The 15,677-nt window shown below is 41.0% G+C and overlaps 2 protein-coding genes across 4 annotated transcripts in view; one reads left to right on the plus strand and one right to left on the minus strand.

Annotated features, from left to right (window-relative positions):
* LOC124149584 (alpha-2B adrenergic receptor-like) overlaps positions 1-15,677 on the plus strand; it is a 69,295-nt gene that overhangs the window by 22,022 nt on the left and 31,596 nt on the right. The window lies entirely within an intron of this gene.
* Positions 2,567-6,249, minus strand: LOC125374499 (circumsporozoite protein-like). 3 transcript variants are annotated; one of them, XM_048385397.1, is made up of 3 exons: positions 4,702-6,249; positions 3,917-4,605; positions 2,567-3,628 (listed from the first exon to the last, which is right to left on the minus strand). In XM_048385397.1, the coding sequence occupies exons 1-3, from the start codon at positions 5,259-5,261 to the stop codon at positions 3,576-3,578; spliced, it is 1,302 nt and encodes a 433-aa protein (XP_048241354.1). In that variant the 5' UTR covers positions 5,262-6,249; the 3' UTR covers positions 2,567-3,575. The 3 variants fall into 3 exon arrangements, with proteins under 3 accessions (XP_048241354.1, XP_048241353.1, XP_048241352.1); XM_048385396.1 differs by having other exon boundaries at positions 2,567-4,605; positions 4,702-5,182; positions 5,279-6,248; XM_048385395.1 differs by having other exon boundaries at positions 2,567-4,605; positions 4,702-6,248.

Here is a 15,677-nt window from a genome sequence, read left to right on the forward strand (position 1 = left end):
TCCGGGCGGACGCTCTACCACTAGACCACGGAGGCGGTCAGACTGATATAGAAGTTAAGTCATATAGCGTACTGGGTCATTCCCATCACATGACATATTTTCATGTATTATCTATTTAGCTGTATACAAGTATCAGACAAATGATCGTTGTGTTTATCTCTTGATATGAAACAGCACATCCACGTAATGTTGTCGAGAACGTGTGAGGCTAGAGGCTAGCCTCTCATTTGATGCATTGACTTGTCACGCTAAGATTCGGTTTGTTTTGTTTGTTTGTTGTTTAACACCGCACTCAGCAATATTCCAGCTATACGTTGGTTTGTAAATAATCGAGTCTGGACCTGACAATCCAGTGATTGACACCATGAACATCGATCCACGCAATTGGCATACAATGACATGCATCAACCAAGTCAGCGAGCCTGATCACCCGATCCCGTTAGTCGCCTTTTACGACAAGCATGGGTTGCTGAAGAACTATTCTAACCCGGATCTTCACGGGTCGAAGTTAGGTGAGGTGAAATGGGGTTAAACGTCGCGTCCAAGATTATTGCACTTATATAGCGACGTGCATGCACGTATTCCAGCAATACGGCGGGGACACCAGAAATGGGTTTCACACATTACACCCACGTCGGGAATCAAACCCGGATCTGAGCGAACACTTGCAAAGAGGTTGGCGACGTGTTCATGCACGACTCCACCGACGGCGAGAGGCTAATGATGTTCACCACCGACAGGAACGTTGAGCTGCTGCACTGTATACATTTTACACGTCTCCTCGTCTATTGGATCAGATTTATACCGTCCAAGGCGATCACCAAGGTCAAATCTGTCCTCTATCTACTGTCTTCAACCGAACCAACAAGAGACATACGTCCGTGTGTTTGAATATATCCAATCAGCTCCTCAAACCCTAGGATTTTACTTCGACGCTGCTGTTTTCAGTTGGACTTCGAACTTGCAGTTTATAATAAAATGGGTGAAGTGTTCCCAAACACCAACGCTCCTGAAGAGTGTTACTTCCGCTTCATAGTCCTTTGCCCAGAAGCCCATCCTACTATCTAGGAGGGGGTACACGAGAGCTTTCCGAGACGGAAGTTAAGTGCTCGTGTACACGGAGGAGGACAATGAACAGTTCCTTTTTGGACACGCAGATACGTCACCATAGCTACCAGATTCCGTGTCCTGAAGGAGGGGCTTATGACACATCTCACGTCGGCAGGGGCGGCGGCGTAGCCTAGTGGTTAAAGCGTTCGATTTCCCACATGGGTACAATGTGTGAAGCCAATTTCTGGTGTCCTCCTTCGTGGAATATTGCTAAAAGCGGCGTAAAACCATACTCACTCGCTCACTCTCAGGTCGGCAGCTGAGTTCACCGAGTTGATACATCTCGAGTCAATGTACGGAAACAATCCGTGCTGCTATGGGTAAATTGAGATCAAAATGAGATCACACGTATTTTTATATGTACCGTATTCGACATAATAAGCGCCAAGGGCGCTCTCAAAATTAGAAATAGGTGGCTCTTATTAGAATATTATTTTGGTGAAAAACAACAGAATTGAAAGATCGTAAATTTCGTGGTTTATGCTGACAGCCTGAAATGTTTATATACGACAGATATAATTTTCCAGAATATAATTTTTATAATTAAGGACGCATATAACACACGTATTATACACGAATAAATACGTTTCGTGTACATTGAACTATCGGAAGGGGTGCTAATTGGGATTGTTCACTAGCCAAATATTAGTAAATATCGCCGGGAGGGCTTATTACGTCGAATACGGTATATTTATATGTAGTTCAATATTATGCGGGTTTTTAAAAAAGATAAAAAAGAGCGACACAGAGATCATAGCCGATCGCATTTGTTGATATCATATGTTGATATTTATATAGAATGTACATATTCATGTACATTCATACTGACTGCAATAGTCGGTGTCTGTGTTGTAGAAGTTTTGTCTTCTTGTTTTTACGATACACCGGTAATCTGGACATCGACTTTTCAGATTCACTCCACCACAGCAGGTACCTCGAGATCGAACGAATCTGCAGTGGTACATATATTCGATTCCCCGTCCACAACCCACCTTAAATGCTAATATTTGTGGGGAACCTTCTCACACACATATATCAAAGAAAAGAAATCGAACCAAGGAACTAGTTTTTCAACAAGAACTTTATGTTGTGATAGTTATCACTGTACTGTATTGTTGCATATTGGGGGCACGGGTGGCCCAGTCGTCTAAGGCGCCGCGATTCGCACGCCAGAAACCTATGATTGTGGGTTCGAATCCCGGTTCGCCCCGATTATGTTTCTAGGTTTGTCAGCACAATACCCGTGCTCGTGGGTTTAACCGAAGTGGTAAACGTCTTAGACCTGCATCACTTCGGGCTTTCCTCCCACATAAAGCTGACACGCCGCGATATAACTGGAATACTGTTAAAAGCGGCGTTAAACCCAACTCACTCACTCACTCACTATTGTTGCATATACAATTTGAATCATCTTCAATTCCTTAAGCTAAACTAGACTTCTCTGTAACAAAACACGTTTCGTTGTTCAGGAACGAAGATTTATTTCTGTAAGTACAAAATGGTTCTACTCCTGGCTCTGGCTCTCGGGACCTTTTCCCTGTGTTGCTGGTGATGTTAGCCTGTCTCGGTCTGCCGTCTGTCTGCCGTCTCTGCAAAACACCTCCATCACGTGTGTCTGGGTTGACGGTGGCCCAGAGTTTGCATCGTGGCGAACGTCAGCAGTTCTTATTCTTGCTGCGTAAGGGATATTTAAATCCAGTCTATCTATCTGCCTTGTAATGACTACATGTTCACACCACGTGCTCTTGCTTGACCAGCAAGACTCTTGCTTGGTCAGCGAAACATCATAGGGTATCTTATCTTCCTTACCGAGCGGTCATATGGCAACTCTGTGTATTTCAGAGTTGGCCAGTAATTAGCCTGTTCAGCACAAGATAGCCAGTAATTGTCATCGTATACATCCCTGCTTTGACAAACAAAGTAGTTAGGATATTTGTTGAGTCTAGCAATCTTATTAGGTGTATGTCACCGATGTCGATGTAGACTGACCCTTTTGCTGGACAGCTATGTTACACTCGCCCCCTATCAATTAGAAATATCCCTTGGAGATTTCTACGAGCCAGTTTAACACATTCAAATCAACGAGCCAATTTAACACATTCAAACTAATTTAACAATTTTAGCCAATTAATTGCTAATAGTTATAATCCTCTTAATAAACTTATAATTCATGCAAATGGACATGGTTTGATATATTTACACAAGTCAAACAGTTAACAATAATCATTATTACCTGTCCAATCGTATATCTGTGTTGACTACCCAGAGCAACACATTCCACTGGGAGAATACTCTCCACGATTATAGTGTAAGGCTATTATAAGTGTTCTGTTCGCATGGGGAACTTTTTCCACCATTATTTTGTGTAAAAAATCTTTTGGAATTGTTCTGTACACACAGGAGAACTCTGTCCACCATCATTTGGATTATAATTGTTCTGTACACATGGGGAACTCTGTCCGCCGTCATTTTGAGTATAACAGTTCTGTACACACAGGAAAACTATGTCCACCGTCATTTGGATTATAATTGTTCTGTACACATGGGGAACTCTGTCCACCGTCATTTGGATTATAATTGTTCTGTACACATGGGGAACTCTGTCCACCGTCATTTGGATTATAATTGTTCTGTACACATGGGGAACTCTGTCCACCGTCATTTGGATTATAATTGTTCTGTACACATGGGGAACTCTGTCCACCGTCATTTGGATTATAATTGTTCTGTACACATGGGGAACTCTGTCCACCGTCATTTGGATTATAACTGTTCCGTACGCATGGGGAACTCTGTCCACCGTCATTTGGATTATAATTGTTCTGTACACATGGGGAACTCTGTCCACCGTCATTTGGATTATAATTGTTCTGTACACATGGGGAACTCTGTCCACCGTCATTTGGATTATAATTGTTCTGTACACATGGGGAACTCTGTCCACCGTCATTTGGATTATAATTGTTCTGTACACATGGGGAACTCTGTCCACCGTCATTTGGATTATAATTGTTCTGTACACATGGGGAACTCTGTCCACCGTCATTTGGATTATAATTGTTCTGTACACATGGGGAACTCTGTCCACCGTCATTTGGATTATAATTGTTCTGTACACATGGGGAACTCTGTCCACCGTCATTTGGATTATAATTGTTCTGTACACATGGGGAACTCTGTCCACCGTCATTTGGATTATAATTGTTCTGTACACATGGGGAACTCTGTCCACCGTCATTTGGATTATAATTGTTCCGTACGCATGGGGAACTCTGTCCACCGTCATTTGGATTATAATTGTTCTGTACACATGGGGAACTCTGTCCACCGTCATTTGGATTATAATTGTTCTGTACACATGGGGAACTCTGTCCACCGTCATTTGGATTATAATTGTTCTGTACACATGGGGACCTCTGTCCACCGTCATTTGGATTATAATTGTTCTGTACACATGGGGAACTCTGTCCACCGTCATTTGGATTATAATTGTTCCGTACGCATGGGGAGCTCTGTCCACCGTCATTTTGAGTATAACAGTTCTGTACACATGGGGAGCTCTGTCCACCGTCATTTTGAGTATAACAGTTCTGTACACACAGGAAAACTATGTCCACCGTCATTTGGATTATAATTGTTCTGTACACATGGGGAACTCTGTCCACCGTCATTTGGATTATAATTGTTCTGTACACATGGGGAACTCTGTCCACCGTCATTTGGATTATAATTGTTCTGTACACATGGGGAACTCTGTCCACCGTCATTTGGATTATAATTGTTCTGTACACATGGGGAACTCTGTCCACCGTCATTTGGATTATAATTGTTCCGTACGCATAGGGAACTCTGTCCACCGTCATTTGGATTATAATTGTTCTGTACACATGGGGAACTCTGTCCACCGTCATTTGGATTATAATTGTTCTGTACACATGGGGAACTCTGTCCACCGTCATTTGGATTATAATTGTTCTGTACACATGGGGAACTCTGTCCACCGTCATTTGGATTATAATTGTTCTGTACACATGGGGAACTCTGTCCACCGTCATTTGGATTATAATTGTTCCGTACGCATGGGGAGCTCTGTCCACCGTCATTTTGAGTATAACAGTTCTGTACACATGGGGAGCTCTGTCCACCGTCATTTTGAGTATAACAGTTCTGTACACACAGGAAAACTATGTCCACCGTCATTTGGATTATAATTGTTCTGTACACATGGGGAACTCTGTCCACCGTCATTTTGAGTATCACAGTTCTGTACACAGAGTAAAACCACATCTCACACAGTTTACACTGATGTGGCTTCCAAAGTCTTGGTATGTTTGGACGTCTGTCACAGCATCATTCACATGAACAACACACCCTGGGCCCTCCCTCGGTGTCCCACCAACACCTAGTTACCCGTCACTGTCAGGGGGGATATAGACGTCGTACGGCATCAACTGCTGCCTCTGTTGACGTCTCCTCTTCCCTCAATGGCGCAGAAGATATCCCTCTTCTGTGGGCAATACCCATGCCCTCTGGCTCAGCCGTCGCCACCTGGTGTCCTGGTTTGACCATTAGTCCCGAGTTGTCTCCCTTACGTGTTGGCGCAGAACAATCGTCTTGTCCTAGGGTAGAAGCCTCTCCCTCCGAATTCATCAACGCCATCTCGTAACTGGGTGTGACCCTGGCAACTCTCTTACCTCTCCATCTCTGGGTTAACCATTTTCTGAACCTTTTATAACCTAATACCGTTACTATCATGCTTATTATAATTGATACTCCCAACAGTGCATAAGGCCATTTTGATTTCCTATTCTGTTTGACTTGATTCTGCATACTCCTCAGTTCATTTAGTAACTGATCCATAGGTATCGTTTTCAGATCTTTCAGGTGATCTGGTAATTTAGTTAGATTTGTCTTACTGAGGGTGGAATGAACAGGTTCCCACCATTTAAGACACGTCACATTGAATACTTTGACCGCTTCAAAGAAGTCTTCTTCAATGTGGAACTGATTCCTTTCGATAAAACAGGGGTAGGATTATGTAATCATTAGAAGCATAACAACTCATATTAAACCCATCTTCCCGAGGCAAGAGAGTTAATTGACTATAAAAGTACAGTTTCCACCCATGCCGAACTAGGCTCGTATTATGGAGTTACATTTTGGCTGGACTAACGAGTCTATGCATAGTCCAATCAAAATCACGCACCGAAATCGAAATCCGGTTCGTAAACTGCCGTGCAGATTGCGGTCGATTGCAGGATTTGCAAAGCATGTGCACCGCCAACTCGTTGTCAACAGTTATTTTCCAAACCTTTTCATGTTTTTAATCAAGGTACTCACGTGATTTGATGCATTTCGCGATGTAAGACCCGTTTTATCACAATATAGATCTTGATTATCGATCAGATCGTCCTGACTGGGCGCCACCATTTTGGGTGAAGCAAACGCAAGTGATACGAGAGGTGGAATCTCATTGGTCCATAGGAGAGGCTTAGAGGGGACATAAATGGTAATAGCCACTGGTGGCGCTACGTTCGAGTCCAGTAAATCCAGCCTAGTTCGGCAAGGGTGGAAACTGGACTTTTAAAGTCAGTTAACTCTCTTGCTTCGGGACAATGAATTAAGCCTGACTGCACCCATAGGTGGCTCTGCTTGTACTGTGGAGGTTACTGCAACATTGTCATGGCAGATAACTGAGAATACTTATTTTATCTTTGTAGCATTTACCCATACCCCATCTGTTAGATATTCGGCTGGAGGTAAAACAGAGTTCAACCTGATTATAGCTTGACATTGCTGTTTAAAATCATCTTCTCTGTTTACGAATAACGCAGTTATACACAATTTACTCAGGTTTATTGGATAAACAGGGCTTTGGGTGGAACAGTAACCCGTTAGTGGTTGGGTAGACACTTCTAGTTCTTCCGAGGTAAGTAATACAAATTTTGTTCGCTCAATATTCACTGCAAGTGTATTCGCTTCGAGCTGGTATTGCACAACCATATCAACTAACTTATTTGATGGTAGTTTATCTCCAAATCCGTCCGTCAACCAGTCTTTTCCAAGAATTATATTTCTGCTGATGCCACCGACAATATAGAACTTATGCTTCACAAGCTGTTTCCCTGCCCTAAATGGTATGGTTGCACATCCTTCGACAGCCAGTGGATTTTCATTGACTGATTGTAAAGAAATGTTTTCTGAAGATGACTTTGAAACACCTCTTAAAGTTTCATATAGTCTTGGGTGAATTAGAGGTACTTGTGCTCCTGAATCAACCAATGCCATATACCTACGTCTTCCTACTGATACAACACATGAGTTTGGGTTTCCCGCCAAATTAATTGTAAATAGTTCACTTTTTTTATTCGTCTACGCGTGTATTCCCCCGAGAAGAGACCTACCTAGTTCAAAGGATAGCGGTGATCTCCTCGTCCTTGATTCCTATGTTGATTAAACTCCGGGCATTGGTATTTATAATGACCTGGCCTGTTGCAATACCAGCATAACCCGTTATCTTGCCGTCTATTTTCTGTGCTCACTGCATTGACTGTTTGTCTACCACGTCTACAATCTCTGGCTTTATGTCCACCCAGGCCGCATTTGTAACACTTCCTAGGTGACCGATAATGGTCTACCTCCATCGGCTCATGAGCAGCCCTGTTTTTTCTATCAACCCGTTTATTGGTTCCTAACCTTAAGTCAAACATTTTTCTCAGATTTTGCTCTTTTATGGCTATTGTAACTGCCTCGGCAAAACTGTTGGGATTAACTCTCATTATCTTCATCTTTAAATAGTTATGTTTTAATCCTTCTACAAAGAATTCCACTAACTGGCACTCTATTGCCCCGTTCGAATTTTGATCATGCCCCATATATGCTTCCTCCGCCAAGGCTAAAAGTCTTTCCGCAAATATTTGTACGCTCTCTTCATTATTTTGCCTTAATTTCTGTAGCAGTGCGAATGCGTAGTGTGGGTCAGTGACCTCAGCAAATCGAGAAGTTGGCTCTTTTTTCACTACAGTCCAAGTATTGCTAGGATTGTCATGTAGGTATCGCTGTAGAAAATCACTCACAGGGCCACGGCTACTTTGAAAAGCTACTAGTTGATTTTTTTCTTCGGGAATTCCTGATAAACTAACATACTTGTCCGGAGACTTAATCACTTCTTTAAATCGTTTCGGGTCTCCCTCAAATGGTCTCACATGTTGTGACAGACTTTGAGACGTAATGGCCTGTGATAGTTGGCCTATTTGGTTTTCTACTGTCACTGAAAGTGGCCTGATACCAGCCATAATCGTTTCGTGTAAATTCCCTAACTGCACGGCCAGATGGCAGAACAAGGCTTCCATACCTTCTGCCATGTTAAAAATAAGTAATCTTATCTACCTAATAATTCCTATTCAAACTCTTTAAAACCTATTGCTAATAGCAATCACAACACAAAACCTAACAACATAGTTCAGAAATGGTCCCAGAGAGAGAGAGGGCAATGGAGAGAAAACCAAAAAGTCACTTACCCTGTACTTGATGTTTTTGCTTTCCTAAATCTGGGTCACGGCACCAAAAGAAGTCCCCTCTGTGTAACAAAACACGTTTCGTTGTTCAGGAACGAAGATTTATTTCTGTAAGTACAAAAATGGTTCTACTCCTGGCTGTCTCTCGGGACCTTTTCACTGTGTTGCTGGTGATATTTGCCTGTCTCGGTCTGCCGTCTGTCTGCCGTCTCTGTAAACACCTCCATCACGTGTGTCTGGGTTGACGTGGTGGAGTTTGCATCTTGGCGTGCTGCAGCAGTTCTTATTCTTGCTGCGTAAGGGATATTTAAATCCAGTCTATCTGCCATGTAATGACCACATGTTTACACTACGTTCTCTTGCATGGTCAGCGAAACATCATAGGGTATCTTATCTTCCTTAACAGAGTGGCCATATGGCAACTCTGTGTATTTGGCCAGTAATTAGCCTGTTCAGCAAAAGATCACCACTAATTGTCATGGTATACATCCCTGCTTTGACAAACAAAGTAGTTAGGATATTTGCTGAGTCTAGCAATCTTATTAGGTGTATGTCACCGATGTCGATGTAGACTGACCCTTGTGCTGGACAGCTATGTTACATCACACATATCCTGAACATTTTCGTAAAATACATTAAAACTGCCTTTTTGTTGTTTGAACAAAAAAGCCTATTTATATTGACACTTTATAATATATATGTTCGTTTGCCCGTGTTCGTTTTAATATTTTGCGATTCGTTTTTAGTATTACCCGAGTTTAATGCAATCCCTGAAAACTTGAGTTAATATTTTGCAACGAATGCAATATTTTAATGCATTGCCTCTCTTTGTTTTAAATCGGAAAGAGTTTAGAAATACAACAGGTTTTTTATGAGATTTTTAATAATTTTTAATAATTTCCATTTTCCATTAACACGTTGTATAATGTCCAGTTAAACTGAATGTCCTGTTGCTGTATGAACATATATAATTTGTTTGTTTGTTGTTTAACGCCGCACTCAGCAATATTCCAGCTATATGACAGCGGTCTGTAAATAATCGAGTCTGGACCAGACAATCCAGTGATTAATATCATGAGCATCGATCCACGCAATTGAGATACGATGACATGCATCAACCAAGTCAGCGAGCCTCATCACCCGATCCCGTTAGTCGCCTCTTACGACAAGCGTAGTCGCCTTTTACGGCAAGCATGGGTTGCTGAAGACCTGTTCTACCCCGGACTGAGTCACACATTCAGGATATTTAATGCCGTCTTTGTAGGACAATTCCCGATTAAAATTTGTCAAAGGTCTGATCAAGATCCTGTGATTCGTGGCGGGAAATTCACAAACAATCGGATAATGTTCAGGAAGCATCCCGATTCAGCCGTTTCCAGGCGATTCGTCCCGATTCTCCCGTTCTCAATCCGAATCTGATCCGATTTGTATCTTCCGCATGGTAAAAAAACGACCGAATCTGTCCCGACAGCGTCGCAATTCTCCCGAGATCAGACAGTGACCGGACAGTGAACCGACACAGACGGTTCGCATTCGGCAAGATCTGGACGCAATCTGGATTCAATCGACAAGAAACGGCAATGAATAATTCACGCCCGTTCATCACGACGGTAACCTCCCAAAACCCCTACATCCCATTTCCCCTACAGCTTAAGACAACAAAGTTCACGGTCCATGGCACTGCTAATCCCTAGTCTATTACCTATTTCATACAATGGAACAACCCAAGAAACACGAATAGATTGAGATAAATATTAAATTACGATTACGATATTATTCAAATTTCATAATACATTTTAATAAAATGTTCATTTTTCAAAATGTATAATACATTATAATAAAATGTTCATTTTTCAAAATTCATAATACATTATAATAAATTTCATCTCAAATGTTCAATTCACTCTTTATCCCAGCCTGAGGAAATGGCCAACCGCATCTAGAAACTGCATTGGGGATTTCACCTCTCTATTCAACTCGTCTATTCAAGACGGTTGTCCACCTCTCTGTACACTCTCTTCCTGCCTCTTGGAGCTGCTCCAAAGTCGAGCTGTAAAATCTTAGCTCGTTCTGCCTGTTCCACCTTCCTGACTACCTCCACAAATCGGTAGATGTTGGGATATCGGTGAGGGAGACCTCGGTTGAGTCGGTTATGAAAGCCTTCCAGGTTGTTGTTCGTCCTGGGACCTGTTGTACCATGATGGTTCCACAGTGGTAGGGGGAATCGTGCTCCGTGGTCGACCCAGGTAGTGACGATGTAGTCGCTGAAGGCGACAGCTCTCGGTACATCTGGTGTGGTGTCCGTTGCGTCAACCCACGTGTCCTCTGTAGCATTCCTCATCACGGTTCCTACTGTCGTGAGCCTTCCTCTACATGTGGACTTGACACACTACCAGTGTACGCAAGTCAGTCTCTCGACGTTCTTAGTGTGAAGATAACCATCAAAAAGGACTTGGGGCTTTCCTCTCTGTGACATAACAAACTCAACATAGCGAAGCCCAGACATGTTGATGTCATGTTAGTCAGTTTCAAGTATCTATATACTAAACCTAGCCATCTCAACTGTAAATCGTTCATCTCAGTTTCTCAGTGTAATAATTGTTTCTTCCAATTGTTATTTTTGTAATTTTTAAAAATTGTCTTCTCATCATATAGGCATCTTTCATTACACTTACATTATTTTTTTTTAAAAACCCTTCCGCTAGTCCCCTAAATCTCTACCCCTTTCATTTCTACTACCTCTACTCCAGACCTTTATCTCCCCTTTAGGTGAGTTCATAATACCAGACAGGTAAATGCCGCGTGTTGTTTTAACTAATTGTAGGGGAACTGGGTTGTAGGGGAAATGGGATGTAGGGGTTTTGGGAGATAACCATCACGACAGCGTCCCGACCCACAGGACACCGTCCAGACAACACAGGACATTGTTACGATTTTGATCGGATACAGCAGAATCTGTCACGACAGAGTCCCGACAAAATCGGCTGAGTTTCCCGAATGTTACGGGACGCACCATTCTGTCGGGAGTGCTTGACCGATCTCTTTGGACAATTCCCGATCCATAGGACTACGTTTGTTACAATTCAGTTTCTTTATTCAGTATAAAGGCCACAGGCCCATGTACAAATAAATATTGATATATAGAATATACATATCGGTGCAACATTAAACAAGTATTACAAATGGGATGAACGTAATACAATAGCCTCTCTAATATATTTACAGCATTGAAGTAAATCAGTTAGTTTGCCTGAGATTATATGCTTAAATAACTGAGATTTACAATATATATTTGGAATGTGATTCTGTCTGATATCATCATATAATGGACATGATAGCATAAAATGTAATTCAGTTTCAATGATGTTCTTACAAAAAGGACAAAATCTGAAATTAAAATCAATATTACTTTTTCTTCCAATATTCACCATGATATTTAATTCTCCAATTCTTAATAGTGATAACATTCTTCTTAGTTCTTTACAAGTGATTTTTAAAATAAACGGTTCAATAACAAATGCTGTTTTGAGTAACGAATAAAATTCTAGGTGTTTATAATCATTAACTTGTGAATGCCATGTTTGTATATAACAATCTTTAACTCTTTGTGAAAACTCACATATAAAAAAAATCAGTGTTGATTTTCCCATACAAAACCAAAACCATATAAATACAAAATATTCGTAATGTTAGTAGCCCATGTCACTCTTCCTACATGATCTATATATCATGTTATAACATTGTCTAGGATATCTTTCATTTGACATAGTGGTTAGTTTACACCAATATTTCAAACAATGTACATAAGTCTCACAATACAATTTATAGCGTCCACATCCACCCAAAATAGCAACATTTGTACAAGATTTCCCGACACCAAGTAAATATTTACAAAATTTAGTTTGTATGGCTTCTAAAACATTCCAATTATGGGTTCCCCAGATTTCTGAACAGTAAAATAATATTGGTTTTATTTGCGTATCAAACATTTGAAACAATATTGGTAAAGGAAGGGAGTTAGGTTTAATGTGTAATTGCTTAATGGGAATAAGAGCTTTATTAGCTTTCTGGACTAAAGTTTGCACACATTTTGACCATGATAATCGGTTTGAAAATACAACACCTAAATAACTATAATATGTTCCTATCTTTATATGTACATCATCATAAAACCATTTTTCAACATTTTTAAGTTTTCAACCATTTCGGAAAACTAATATTTCAGTTAATTTTCAAAACCCATTTTTTTACAAAAAGAAGATAAAACATTAATTTTTCTTTGCAAACTAATAACTGAGTCATCAAATATACATAGATCATCATCAGCACTGATGCGTCAAATTTGGAAATGTCCTCCAAATGTCAATTTTTTTAAAGCTTTACTGAGGCCTTGAATGTTGTAGCCTTGATCAAACAACGTCTGAGCAAGAGTCGTATGAGTCATTCTCCATTAAGAGCTAATTCATTTTGTTTTCACCATTGCCTTCTTTAAAATTATTTATACATTATTATTGTGCTGAACCTAATTTCTCACATCCGTGACTGCTTTCAAACATAATATTTGGGTGTAACCAGCCAGTGTCCCTTAAGTCGCGTGTTTTATAAAATCCGTTACAGTTTGGAACTCGTGAAGATCCGATGTACAATAGGTCTTCAGCAACCCATGCTTGCCGTAACAGACGATTATGCTTGTCGTAAGAGGCGGCTAACGGGTTCGGGTGGTTGACTTGGTTGATGCATGTCATCGTGTCCCGAATTGCGTGGGTCGATGATCATGATGTCAATCACTGGATTGTCTGGCTCACACTCGATTATTTACAGACCGTCGTCATATAGCTGGAATATTGCTGAGTGCGGCGTAAAACAACAAACAAACAAAATTTGATATAATTCTGGGGTTGGGGTTGGGGTTGGGCGGGGACTTTGTATCGAGATAAGATCTTTTTTTCAGCTTCGGCTACAAAACCAGGTATGTTTTTATTTAAAACTCTTAGCCTGAATTTTATTTTAAGAAAAACAACTAGCAACAATGTAATTTTTGTGGCAGCCAATTTTAATAGTCTGAAACATAGTCATTTTTTTCAAGAATTTTCGGGGACAATTTCTTTTTTTTTTAATAAAATCGATTCCCTCGATACCTGTTTGCATTTCTGTAATCATCTGTTATTTTCAAATACCCTCTACTTGTTTTGAGAGTATACCTTAATTACTCGAATAAACGTCAGATCTCGAATAAATGCTGGGCATCGATTAAACGCCGGGTAGTTTTCATGAACGCAATCGAGAAAATACGATATTAGCTAGATGGGTCGATATGTACAATAGTCTGCTATGTACCTGTAATTCTCCCTCGCTCCTTGTGGATTAATTTGTGTCTTCCTTGGATAGTATCTCTGCTACTGTGTTATTGTGTGTAGCTGGATTTCTGGGAGCGCAAAGTGTGAGTATTGCTATTGTATCTCATCTGCTGATCTATTGGCTTCAAGCTACATTTCTTTGCACTTAATTGGAATTCTGATATCCGTGGGTTGCATACAGATATACAAATGATGAACGTTCCTTTGTTATTTTTATTGTGTTTGTTTTGTGACAATCAAAAGCGTCTCTGGAACTACCCTTTACGATCAAACAACTCTGTTGAATAGGAGGTGAGGTGAGGTGAAATGGGGTTTAACGTCGCGTCCAAGATTATTGCACTTATATAGCGACGTGCATGTACGTGTATGTGTGTGTGTGACTGCTTGTACTAGTCCGGACTGATGCCGATTTATAGTGCTAGCTCACTGAGATACCATGCCGCAGTTTAACATGAATACCCCACTCAGACACAGTATACTGACTCCGAGCCGACTAGTCCTTGTTTTAGCCCCTTAATGCCGAGTGCCAGACAGGGTAACAACAAGTACCATCTTTTAACGTCTTTTGGTATGACGCGGCCGTGGATCGAACCCATGAACTTCCGCTCTCCGTTCAGACGCTCTACCACTAGACCACGGAGGCGGTCCTGTTGAACAGGAACTGTCAAAACGTAACATGCACCACGTGTGGTGTCTCCTTAGACAAGTGACTGTTCGAATTATGCCTCTGTTCACCCAGCAGTGAATGGGTACCCGGTAGGATGAAATGGTGACTGTAACCCTTCTATCAAATCCGTACTTAGCATGTGGCAACTGGATCGTAGTTCAGGAATTTACTTTAGTTTTAAGCATACGGATAGTCCAAAAAAGGAATAACTCATTTTGCAACTTTAAGATAAACTAGTTGATCCTAGGCGACATATTCAACACTGTGACGGGAAGCATACCTGGCGACAACCCCGCCCCTCATCCAGACCCGCCTGGACACAATATGCTTTTGTCAATAACCGACACAGTAATTGAACAACGTTTAAAATCAGACCATTCGCCTGTATCAATTACTTTTAACTAATCTGATCTACCACGTGGGAAAGGATGCTGGAAAGTCAACAATTCAAATTTGAAAGACCCAGCACACGCCAGAAAAGAAATTATTTCAAAAACAGTTGAAGAAAAAATAGTCTTTAATTCACAAGCATACTGACATTAATTTAAATTTCGAAGAAAGTTCGAGTTAAAAGGCTTATAAAAAATACGTTTTTTGATAATATTTTATAAACCTGTTATTGGGAAATCGAAAAACGAATCAGCTATATTGAGTTATACGCCCTTGTTTTTTGTTAATACTGGAGCCATCCATCCAATGAGTTTACGGGTTAATGACGCACTCGCAGGTTGTATATACACAGAGTGAGTGAGTGATTTGGGTTTAACGCCGCTTTTAACAGTATTCCAGTCATATCGGCGTGTCAGCTTAATGTAGGAGGAAAGCCCGAAGTGATGCAGGTCTCAGACGTTTACCACTTCGGTGAAACCCACGAGCACGGGTATGGTGCTGTCAAACCGGGATTCGAACCCAAAATCATAGGTTTCTGGCGAGCCCAAGGGACGCAACTCTGCACAACAGATCGCGGCGCCTTGGACGACAAGGATATTTATCAACTCTAACTGTATGTTTGAATGGAAACATGTA

Source organism: Haliotis rufescens, unplaced genomic scaffold (genome assembly GCF_023055435.1).
Source record: "Haliotis rufescens isolate VD_foot unplaced genomic scaffold, xgHalRufe1.0.p SCAF_58, whole genome shotgun sequence".
Taxonomy (NCBI): Eukaryota; Metazoa; Mollusca; class Gastropoda; order Lepetellida; family Haliotidae; genus Haliotis; species Haliotis rufescens.

Excerpts from the sequence above, each read along its gene's own strand:
- LOC125374499 (XM_048385395.1), bottom strand. The coding sequence starts at position 5,261 with ATGACGGTGGACAGAGCTCCCCATGTGTACAGAACTGTTATACTCAAA. Across the intron at positions 4,606-4,701 it reads ATAGTTTTCCTGTGTGTACA|GAACAATTATAATCCAAATG; the intron begins GAACTGTTATAC and ends CCCATGCGTACG.